The 10,916-nt window shown below is 37.7% G+C and overlaps 1 protein-coding gene across 8 annotated transcripts in view; it reads right to left on the bottom strand.

The window, feature by feature from the left end:
- Positions 1-235: 235 nt before the first annotated feature.
- The window catches only part of adgrl3.1 (adhesion G protein-coupled receptor L3.1), a 177,604-nt gene continuing 166,923 nt past the window's right edge, over positions 236-10,916 (bottom strand). For 3 of the 8 annotated variants that reach the window (XM_018737956.2, XM_018737955.2, XM_018737957.2), the window contains 5 exons: positions 10,225-10,350; positions 7,997-8,093; positions 4,756-4,884; positions 3,473-3,490; positions 236-1,354 (listed from right to left, as the gene is read on the bottom strand). In XM_018737956.2, the coding sequence (XP_018593472.1) occupies positions 555-1,354; positions 3,473-3,490; positions 4,756-4,884; positions 7,997-8,093; positions 10,225-10,350 (1,170 nt within the window). In that variant the 3' untranslated portion in view covers positions 236-554. Of the gene's footprint in view, positions 1,355-3,438; positions 3,491-4,755; positions 4,885-7,996; positions 8,094-10,224; positions 10,351-10,916 lie in introns of all 8 variants that reach the window. The other 5 variants (XM_018737959.2, XM_018737962.2, XM_018737960.2 and 2 more) reach the window with 4 other exon arrangements.

Below are 10,916 nucleotides of genomic sequence, written 5' to 3'. Positions count from 1 at the left end.
TTTCCTGTAATTCACCAGGTAGGAAGAAATTTTTTAAAAAGCCATTATGGATACAGAAGTATAATAAAATAGTTTTTGTTTCATCTACACACTCAGACTAATAGCGGACAGCTGGGAGTGCTGACTGTAACTCCTTTGGGGCGTCATGAAAGCTTAGTGAAGACGAAAGACTAAATGTCGTTTCTCGTGTAGCCCCTTAAAGGGGGTCAGCGGGGGCATGCCAAGAAACTGATGGACAGATGATGCAAGGAGTATCCAGGTGAGGGCTCTACCCCGAGGTCACAAACGGTCCAGAAGTTGCACCCTTACACACCTCAGTAACAAAAATGGTGGGACTGAGACATAAAAGTAACTAGCAGAAGTACTCTAGGAACATCAGTTCATTTGAGAAATTGTCCTCTTCTCATGGGATGGTCAAGTCTTTCTGTTGCCCACCACGTTTTCATTTATCTATCAGTATTCAAATGGAATTAATGTTTTCAGAACATGTAGGGGGGAAAGCTACCATTGCAGACGGTTGATCAGAACGAGAAACCACTGGAAGGGAGCGCCCTCTAAAGGCTGGTGACCAGGTGCGACGGCTCCGGTGGGGCCTCTTCGGGAGACGAATCTTCCTTGTTTGCAGGAACTATAAATCCATCACTGCTTCCTCTTCCCATCTGGTAGTAATTGTGCAGCTGGTGGATGTGGTTTCTGGAGCCCAAGTTTGGCATACTTTTATAGTAAACATCATCTGCCTCGGCACTCTTACTCGTGGGAAGCTCACTCTCATCTTTCACGCCGTCGGTTTCCGCATCAGGTAAGTCGGTGAGCACAGGCATACTGGTGTAAAGCGAGTCCCTGTGAGGAGACTGGCTCTCCTCTGTGTGCTCGTTGGTGAGCAGTGGGAAGAAGCTGTCGCTGTTTTCCTGTGGGACCCTCCTCCTGGAGAAGTGGTGGGGCTGGTGGTTTTCGGCGGACTGGACGCGCTGCGGAAGCAGGGGAGCATTGGACTCCTCCCGAATGAGCTCCAGGCCCAGGGCTTCCTCATGGTTGAAGGTGACCGGGCGGTCCAGGGCAGCAGGTTCGTCTTTGCTGCTGTTGCTCACGTTATTGACCAGCTTGTTCATGAGGTTTCGGTTCTGCTCGTTGGATCGCTCGTGGTTGTTCAGGTAGGAGGGGATATAGTTTGAGGTGAGTTCCTTCAGGATCTTCTTCTCTAGCGTCGTCTCCTTGTGGTTGTAGCCGCGGTCAATGATTTGAACGCAGTCACTCATGTATTCGCCGCTGGCCATGTTATAACTGTTGCCATGGTTACCATTCAGTGGTAGAGTATCCATGACACTTGTATCCCTGGCATTGTTCAGGATTCCCTCTACAAAACATGGAAAATGTAATTTACATTAATGTATACTAAGAGTGTCACCTGTACAGACATACACAGGTACAGTAGCAAATGCTCCATGTGTAACTTCTTGTTTTCATGTAGATAAAGTATGCCATGAAATGATAAATGTATTATTCCTGTGTCAGCCTCGTGTTAATGTTATGTTAATCATGTCATCTGAAAAAAGTAGAAGATGAAGAAACATGCTAAAAAATATGCTAAATATATGCTATGATGAAAAAAATAAGTCATTAACTTAAATGGACACTTATGAGGATGTTCTTAGCTCCTTGAGTGGTAATAATCAGTTTTAATTTAGTGGTTTTAACATAGTCAGTTGCTTATTACTTTAAATTACCTTAGCCAGATATTCTTTTTTTGCTTTTCAACAGCATTTTTAAAGTTATAATTTTATTTACAAACAATACTTTTGAAACATGGTAATGATTTTTGCTAAATGAAAGTAAATGAAAGGTTATAACAACATCCACATTTCATTGGAGCATATAACTGCTCAAAGTGTAGGGACTGGCTGTGCAGGATTCAATATCTGGTATTTCTGTTTTTGGTTGTTCAGAATAAGCCTCATAAATTTTTTGCACAAGGGTGTAAACACATCAGTTAAGTTCAACAGCAAAAACAACTCAATTCCATTCACAGATGAAGGCCCTTATTCAACCCAGCTTTAAACTATTAATGACATTTTAGCTGAATTGAATTAGACCACAATCACAAATAAGTGCACAACACAACAACAACATAAAAATTCAACTGACGCACATCTACAAAAAAGGAAAACAAGAACTTAACCATGCTATTGCTTAGTTGTTCTATACAATACTTTGTTTTGACCTCAGTCATGCTGGCCCCTATTTAACAAAGCTTTATCACTTCCTGAGACTTTTTTTAAATAATAAAATGGGTTCAATGAGCTTTCATTGTAGGCGACTCTTTTATTTATGCCCTTGCTGTGATAAATATGGGCCATTATTAAAAACAGAAGAACAAATAACCAAAATCATTCTAATTCACTTTCTGTTCTCTCTCATGCAGAGAAATGTTATGACCCCAATGGTCTAATAAACTTTTTGTTATATTAATGCTGCATCAATGCAAAATTAAATCTGTTTCTGTTTTGGCAGCCAATGCCAACATGCACTGTCTACAATTTACATGAATATTTTGGGAATAATTCTATTTGAATGGAATTGTAAAAGGCCATTATGTTACATGATTTTTACTCTATGTAACATATTGGTTGGAAAACTAAGTAAAAAATATTATTAAAAACCCACTTTCACATTCATTCGCCATTTATACACGCTGAGCTATGAACACATTAATTTAACATGAATTTGAACTTGGTCAACCAGTGCCATTAATATAACTAATGGTTTAAACTCATTTATATGGCTTGACAATATAACTACACAAATTATCATTACTATTTTTCCATGCCTTTCTCCCCCTGCCAGATATATGGTTTCTTTAAAGGGGGTTTGGCAACAAATGACATGTATCAACTGTTTGACAAATATATGGGAATTATGGGACTGCTTGCATGCCAGAGGGACAGCGTTCTATTCAGCACTCTTCAATTTTGTACGGTCATATGCCAGTTTCAAAGAACATCTGCAGGAGAAAAAAACTATTTTATTTCAAGATTATTTATTTAATTTACTACTATTCTTTTTTCCCCCTTCAATTAAAGAACATCCAAGCCAGAGCACAGGATTTATTTTTGCATTGAGGACTTCACAAAGTAATTGGAATGTTACACTGATGATGTGATACATACTGAAGTTTTGATTGGTTTCTTTAAAAATGGCTTAAATAATACAATGGATGTATTCTGTTCTATGCAAAGATGTCAAATCATTATAAGGTAGCGTTTCCAAAAGATGAAGTCATGATAATAGTATGTCTGAAGACACCCCCTCTTCAAGTTAAAATTTAAGTCTTTTAAAGCTAACTGAAGGGGAGACAAACACAATAGTTGCCTTTATAATGATTGCTTAGTTATCATTCTCTGATAGCATAGAGTGAAAAGAAAGTAAACTGAGGTCAATTACATTTGATATGCAATGTTTAGCTTTACTCCCATACTTGTCTCTCTGTAGGGGGCTAAACGACAGCATGTAGGAAAGGAAAGAAAACACACGTAAGCTTGAAATCACAAGTATAAGAAACATGGATAAAAGACGGCATGTAAAGGACAGATTTAAAAACAAAAGAAACGTTCATTTTACTGCACCTATGGGACAATCATACATATAAAATTACCAAAAAAATTTTGCAGTGCAAAAATGTTTTCTACTAGTCTTCTAATGATCTTGTTCTCTCTAAATATTCCAAATTAAACAGAGACTGGATCAAACAAGTGTGCATTCCATTGAATTCCTTTCAAAAGTCAAATTTTGTCTTAACACAACATACAAAGTCAATCTGTGAATACTGTTCAATGAAAAGCAAAGCATTTAAAACAAAAACACCTATCACCAAATCAAAAACGGAGATGCTATGTTAAAATCAGATTACATTTCATAGCTTTTACAACATGTTCAATATTCAATTACTCTGTTCAATCAAGAAAACTGAGTTTTTAATGTAAGAAATTTAATCAGGTGACTTCATTGTTGTTAGTAAGATTTCTGGAATTATGACTTATGACCAAAAGATGAGAAGATAATAGCTGGTTGCTTCAGAGGACGAGTCATAAGTCATATTTTCAGAGGTATATTACCTGTAAACTAATCATCATATTTTGTCAAAAAGTTGGATTACATTGACATCCCAGCCTCACCTGCATATATACATATATTACAGATAACCTGTACCTGAATAAAAACATGAAAATGTTATTTTAAAAAGATACAACCACATTCCAGGGATACACATAATTGGTAGCATTTTTGAGAGAACTTACCCCAAAACATATGCGTAAAAAATCCATGAAACAATGAACAGTAAGAATATACATACAAATTGACACGAAACAAGCAAACAAGCTTCAGGAGACAGAAAAGTGCAGCAACATACTCATGAGAAATTGCGGTTTATCCAGCTACCAGGAAGTACACAATTTTGAGCTAACGGAACACCTACTGTAACCAGCTCTGCATTGGAAATGCTGTGTACAGTAAGAATGATAGCAAATAACATTTGGAATGATGGTTTCATTTATTTGTCCAAACTGGACCGAAGGGCCCTGCCTGGAAGCTATGATATGCCGCAACCTCGATAACAGACTATGAAAAGCAGCCTTTTTTTCCCATCATTTTATTTATTTATTTATTTATTTATTTATTTTGGAATCAGTGGCTCTATAAAGCCAGACAAAATATGGTTAGCAGAAAATTTTCAAGGAGAAAGAAAAAGGGACAGCACACCTTGTGTGTTGTACATGCTCACAGAAGGGTTGTTATAGACCGCCGATTCCCCAAGCAACGTGTTATAGGGATTGTTAGTGCCATGAGGTCGAAGCAGGGCATTAGTTATAAGATGGTTAGCCATGGCTCCTGCTCCAGCCAGATAGAGACAGAGAGGGAAAAACATAAATATCAATCAGGCAAATGCAGCTCAGCTCAAAGTAGAAAATAAAAGACAGAAAAAGCAATCAATCTCTCTTTTTCATGAAGCAGACAGTTTGATCAGCAGCAGCAAGCCCAAGACTATTTATATGATCAGAAGGGAACATATGGACAAGGGAAACTTAAATGTATTTTTTCCTCTCTCTCATGGAAAGTGCCTTCACATTTAGACACATAACAAAAGCCAGCTGAATGGTGGGCACACATAAAAAGTGAAGCCTTATGCATTTCAGACATAAAACAGGAGTTAAATTCTTAGTATTTATTCGTTAGATGAGTCACCTGGCATTCTCTCTCTGGAATTGCATTTTTTTTTTTCTCTTCCCAGGTTCAATACATTAAATTTACCCTGCAGGGCCCTTGACACGGGGTGTCCATAAGCTTATCACATGACTAAAGGGCCCCCATTAGCGAAGCTGTTCATGCCATTCCGTTTTTGACCTTGCTGTTTACTGCAAAATACATGGACAGCTGAGTCATTCCACAAATCCTCAGGATAGGCACTGCATTTGTGATGTCTAGTTCTCTGTAATATCTATTTTGTATAGTGCGCGCAAATAAAACATTGTTATTTCTGGATACAGGAAAAAACATAACACTGAAGGCATGGCAAGTTATAAAATTAATATAATAAGTGAATTGCTTTTTCATATTTTTCCTCATGAAGTCTGAACAAAGAGTATGAGGAAGTTTGGTCTACCCAGACTTATTTCAAGCTTGAATAAACATTTTATATACAGTAAGTCACAAAAATGATAAGTGCTTTTGAAAGTGTCGGCCGAGCTGATTCATGGTTTGACTGACTATTGTCAGCCTTGGCTTTCTGAGACAGAAAGAATGTTTTAGAGGAGCTTTTTCATCTGTAGGGGAAACATAACCCAATTAGCAATGCAGTGGGACTGCTTCTCTCCTTTCTCTAAATCTGTCAAGAACAAAACGGGAGGTGGAATTAATAACATTTCTGTAAGCGATTGTAGTCTTAATAAAAACTGCTGACTATAAATATGTTTCACTGATTTCACTGAACTTATTCGAGCCAAATGTCGTTTTTTTGAGTATTAATACGACTGGGAAAATGGAACAGCGTTTGATTTTTTTGTTTTTTTTTTTTCCAATCTGAAAACTCATAATCTATTTCTTTATTTGGATCAGATTTTTTTCATTCAAGTTACAGATGATGCTGTCAATAATGTGATGAAAGATTACACATTGGTCCATATATTGATTTGTATTATGGAATGTGCCTCTGTTCTGTAGAAGAAAGAAGAACCCATGTTTCCTTACTGATTGTAACATTCTTATCGGTTACATAGTTACATAAAAATGCAGGGAGAGTAGCTAAAAAACAAAAATGTTTTTAAAAAGTAAAACATTTAAAATTAAATCTTTTTATTTGCACTGACAATGAAAACAAGATAAGGCAGTCAGTACTAGAGAACTATCTTAGGTGAGAGACAGAAACTGTTACTTAATATTGGATTTTGCAGCCCTTTGTTCTATTGAAATGGGTGTGCAATAATCACTATTATTAATATATAATAACCACACTCCAGAGACACATATATCTAGACATTTTTTGTGCAAAAAAGAGCATTTGAGCATATTTTATTTAGCGCAATGATGTAAAATAACACATTCATAATACCTTAGTATTTCTGAGGAATCTACCCCGATTTTGGTTTTATCTCTAATTTTTCTTTTACCATAAATGTAAATTATTGATTCTAACTGTTTTTGAAAATCACAGATTCTGTTGGCCAAAAGCAATGCTGAAAAACTTTACCACTAATATTTTATGAATGTTCCTGTTCATTTATGGTCAAGGAATACTGTCAGTTAGCCTGTAGTAAAGGAGGCAACTTGGGGCTGAAAGAAGAGTGCATAAGTAGAATTAATGGATTGGAGAGGTTGTTTAGAAGCCTCTGAAATGCGCACTTAACACTGATTAAGCCAGCCTCGTTCACTACCAATAGGATACTTATACGACCACTTATACCGGTTTCTGTCACCAGACGTTTTGTCAGAGAGGAGTCACCACTCACTCTCTCACTGCCGTGTCAATCCATCATTATAACAGCTTATTAGTGTCTAAGTGAATTTGAGCTTCAACCTGATTTAGAGACTAGGAACTGCAGGGCAGAACTCTACATTGAGACCTGTCTTCATTGCCTCTTTAGTGCAGAATGGACAACTAGACTCATTTATGTGGTCCTGAATTTATAAATGTGTTTTTTTTTGACTGTGAAAATATAATGCCTAATAAAAGCATCTATTCTTACTTTAATACGATCTAGTTTCCTCATTTTTTAATAAACTGTGTTACTTTAATCTCAGTACAATCAAAATGAAAATGTTAGGCCATCCAGTACCAGTGTAAGTTCCTCGGACATGCTGATAACCTTTATGATGTAAAGACCCATTATTTCACCACAGCATAGCATTTAAAAATCAAGTGGCTATTTTTTGACATTTATTTAAATGCATATCCCACCCCTTGGTGTCATTAAAATCAATAAGGACTTAAAGAGTCTGAAAGTGGGTGGATTTAATCGTGCATAATGTTTCCGTAAACGTCCTACAAGTGCATTTAATACAGTACATCTCCATCTCATCATTTAAGCTTAGATTTAATTGATTTTTTGTATGAATTTTTTCCTCCCAAGGCAACTGAAGGCTGTCAACACATTTTGCAGTAAATCAGAGGGTCCAGCTGAACAGTGACCTGAGGCTCCATTCCTATGAAAATTCATGCATTGCTATTTCATTGGCAGTTTCAGTGTGAGAAGCATGCTACTCCTCTGACACGCATTTCTAAAAAAAAAAAAGAAAAAAAAAGACAATCTGCATATGAAAAGTAGCTGCCCATTAAAGTCAAACCACCAGTTTCCTAATGACTTGTTAGACACTGGACATAAACTAACAGTTCCTTATAGTTTAAACCAGTGTTGTACGACAACCATGAATAAGGAAGAAGTTGTCCTTCAACTGCTGACCATCCTCAAAAATAAAAGAGTGCACGCCCAGCTAATTTTCTGATTACCTCGGTTCAGCGTGGCGGAGTTGTTTATGTCGCCTGTAATAAAGGAAGACTCAGACTGTTTCCTGACAGTGTCGTTCCACATTCGGCGGATTCGGCTCTGGAGGGGGAGAAGATAAAGGAGGAGAGGAGAAACCCAGCGGTCAAGCTGACAGGTCGACTGCATTTGCTACACTGACAGAATAGGGAAGAAAAAAAAAAACTAACTAATAACCTGTAGCTTGGATGGAAGACTTTGGAGACTATAACCCTCAATTTGTACGAGCAACCCATCAATCAGCCTGTCACTCCAACTAGAAACGGTTTGATCGGATGCGTTTTACACCCATTTTTTAAATTCTATTGAACCACTTCTTACAAAAGTACCTCTTCGAAAATAAGGTTGAATTACATTAAAGCAACAGAGTATATGCCATTTGTGGAATATATGTATATTCTATACAGTTTACTATTGTGCAGGCACCTCTTTGTGCACATTTCTGAATTATTAAAATGGTTTATCTATGTCCGAAAGTGACAGCTGAATGTTCAACAATAAAAATGCGCCTGCATTTTGTTGTCATGCAAATCAACACAATGTTTTATATTTCATGACTGCAATATGTACATCCGTTTGTTTCTGTAGCATAAAATTTTTGTTGTCTACAAAGTTTAACCAACAAGTACAGCAGAATACAGAACTTAAAAAATTACACTGTCATGAAACTAATGTATTACATTCCCAGCTTAGCTATATAATATGAAGTATTCTTATTATTGTCTGTGAACTTCAACAAATGTGTTGAATAAAACAGCTAAGCCAGGTCTCAGGGTGTAGTTCAGGTTTTCAAAAGCCTCACAGCCAGGGCTGGAGTAATAGGATGAACAAGACACAAGGAACCAGCTCTGTGAATATCTGAACACATACAGCACACACAACACACACAGCAAAGAGAAGAGTCTCTGACAGAGTCTCTGCGGCAGCATGTGAGAGCCTCCCTAGACATGTACAAAACACGCTGTTATTATTAAAACATTAATAACACACAGGAAATATCTGAAATTGAGCAAATCAAATCCAAAGAGATTTTCCAAATCATACCTAGTTTACATTTATTCATTTACTTTTCTCCAAAACAATTTACAATGTTCATGTTACCTACAAATCTTTACCCATTTATACCCAGGTGTTTTTCTACAGGAGCAACTCAGGGTACGTTCTTTTTTTTTTGCCCAGCAGCACGGGATGAGATTGAAACCTGCAACCTCTTGAGTCCAATGACAGCTGCTCTAACCGTTACACTACCTGCACCCCTATTCATTCAGTGTAGCAAAGAACATCATTAGTCATCTGTCTACAGTACACCCGTTTTGTGATGTTCAGTCATAGCTAGTTGATGTGAAAAATAATAAGCACAGCAATTTTCCGATGCATTAAATTCTGCATACAGCAGTGCAATTAAAGTTGTGGTTGGAAGGTGATGCAAAATAACACAATTACTCCTCCAGATGCAGGTCGTGTGATTCTAGGGGCTTAAAAGTACATGTGAAAGCCTCCAATCAAAGGTCAGTTGTTTACAGCCTACTTTGTTGATTAGATGTTCATTTAAACCCTTTGAACTGGCCATCAATTACCACCTCTTTACAGCCAGCACTTAACATTCCCAGCTTATGTAATTAATAAGTCGATATGTACCGCAACCCAGCAGCCATCAATTACACACAATGGTGTGGGTGTGAGATGCAACTTTACTAGTGTAGATGCTAAGCATTCAAAAACACAGTATTATGTAAGCTTTATATGGGCCTGATTGATAAGGCTTGTGGAAAATTATATTTTGAGGAGTATATTAATATACGATCACAGCATTCATATAAGGTTGTAGCAATCCACTACGACGGCTTTGCAAGAAAATGCCAAAAGTGAGCCGATGTGACTGGTTCCAGGTGCAGGTGTCACTACATGCTGATGCATAGACTAGATGCAAGAGCACGCATTGTCTTAGTTGTAATCCTTGTACCTGGAGCACCCAAAACCTATACCTTTTTCACATCTGAATAAGCAGTGAAGTCCTAATCACTGAGAGCCTGTGGTCACCTCTTTAAATTATGCAAAGCAATTATTCCAATTAAGCAGATAATTTGGGCTCGGCTGGAACAATAACCAGATCCAGCTGTGGCCCTGCTGGAAATAAGCCTGCCCTGATCCGCAGCGCACCGAAAGGAGAGGCACACGAAGGCAGCCGGCCCACCTGCGAGCCTGTTGAATAGCGGCCAGGGGTCCGAGACGCCGTGCTTTTCCCTGAGGCAATGGAGGTCTCCACGCTCTTCCCGCTGCAGCAGTGTGTGCGCAGGCACTTGCCATACTCCTTTCGGACCTGAAGGGAGACACACAACTTGCAGCAGACTGCCTGAGTTTCTCTGTTATTATTTTTATTATTATACCATCTGGTGAAGCTTCTATCAAAAGTGACTTAGGAGATTCATCCCTTCATACAGCTGGATACTGTTATTGGTACAATGGTACTAGTGCAGAGCCCTTCCTAGGACCTGGAGCAGTAGTCTTATGTGTCCCCAACCACTATTTTTCTACCCAGAACAAAGGAATTTACTTTTCTTTTTTCTATAACATTGCAGCATTATTACTGTGGGCAAGTCTGTCATTACTGAAGCAGCCTCCATAAGTACTGAGGCATTGAATGCATGTTTAATTATGTCCTGGGAAGGCAGTGAAATAATACCTTTTGTCTCTATTACACGCTTTACACTACAGGTATGTACACATATGTTAAACTTCTTTATTTCCTCATAGTTCACAATAATAAAGAGTAAACGAACAACAATGATTTATTCTTGTAAACAAAAGTGATTTGGTTGCACAAACAATGATGACTTTAAGTAAAAGAAAAAGATAAGAGCACATTAAAGAATGTTTTTATTATTT

This window comes from Scleropages formosus, chromosome 16, assembly GCF_900964775.1.
Source record: "Scleropages formosus chromosome 16, fSclFor1.1, whole genome shotgun sequence".
In the NCBI taxonomy this organism is placed as follows: domain Eukaryota; kingdom Metazoa; phylum Chordata; class Actinopteri; order Osteoglossiformes; family Osteoglossidae; genus Scleropages; species Scleropages formosus.
Note: the sequence above shows the minus strand (reverse complement) of the source record. Positions and strands in the feature narration are given on the sequence as shown.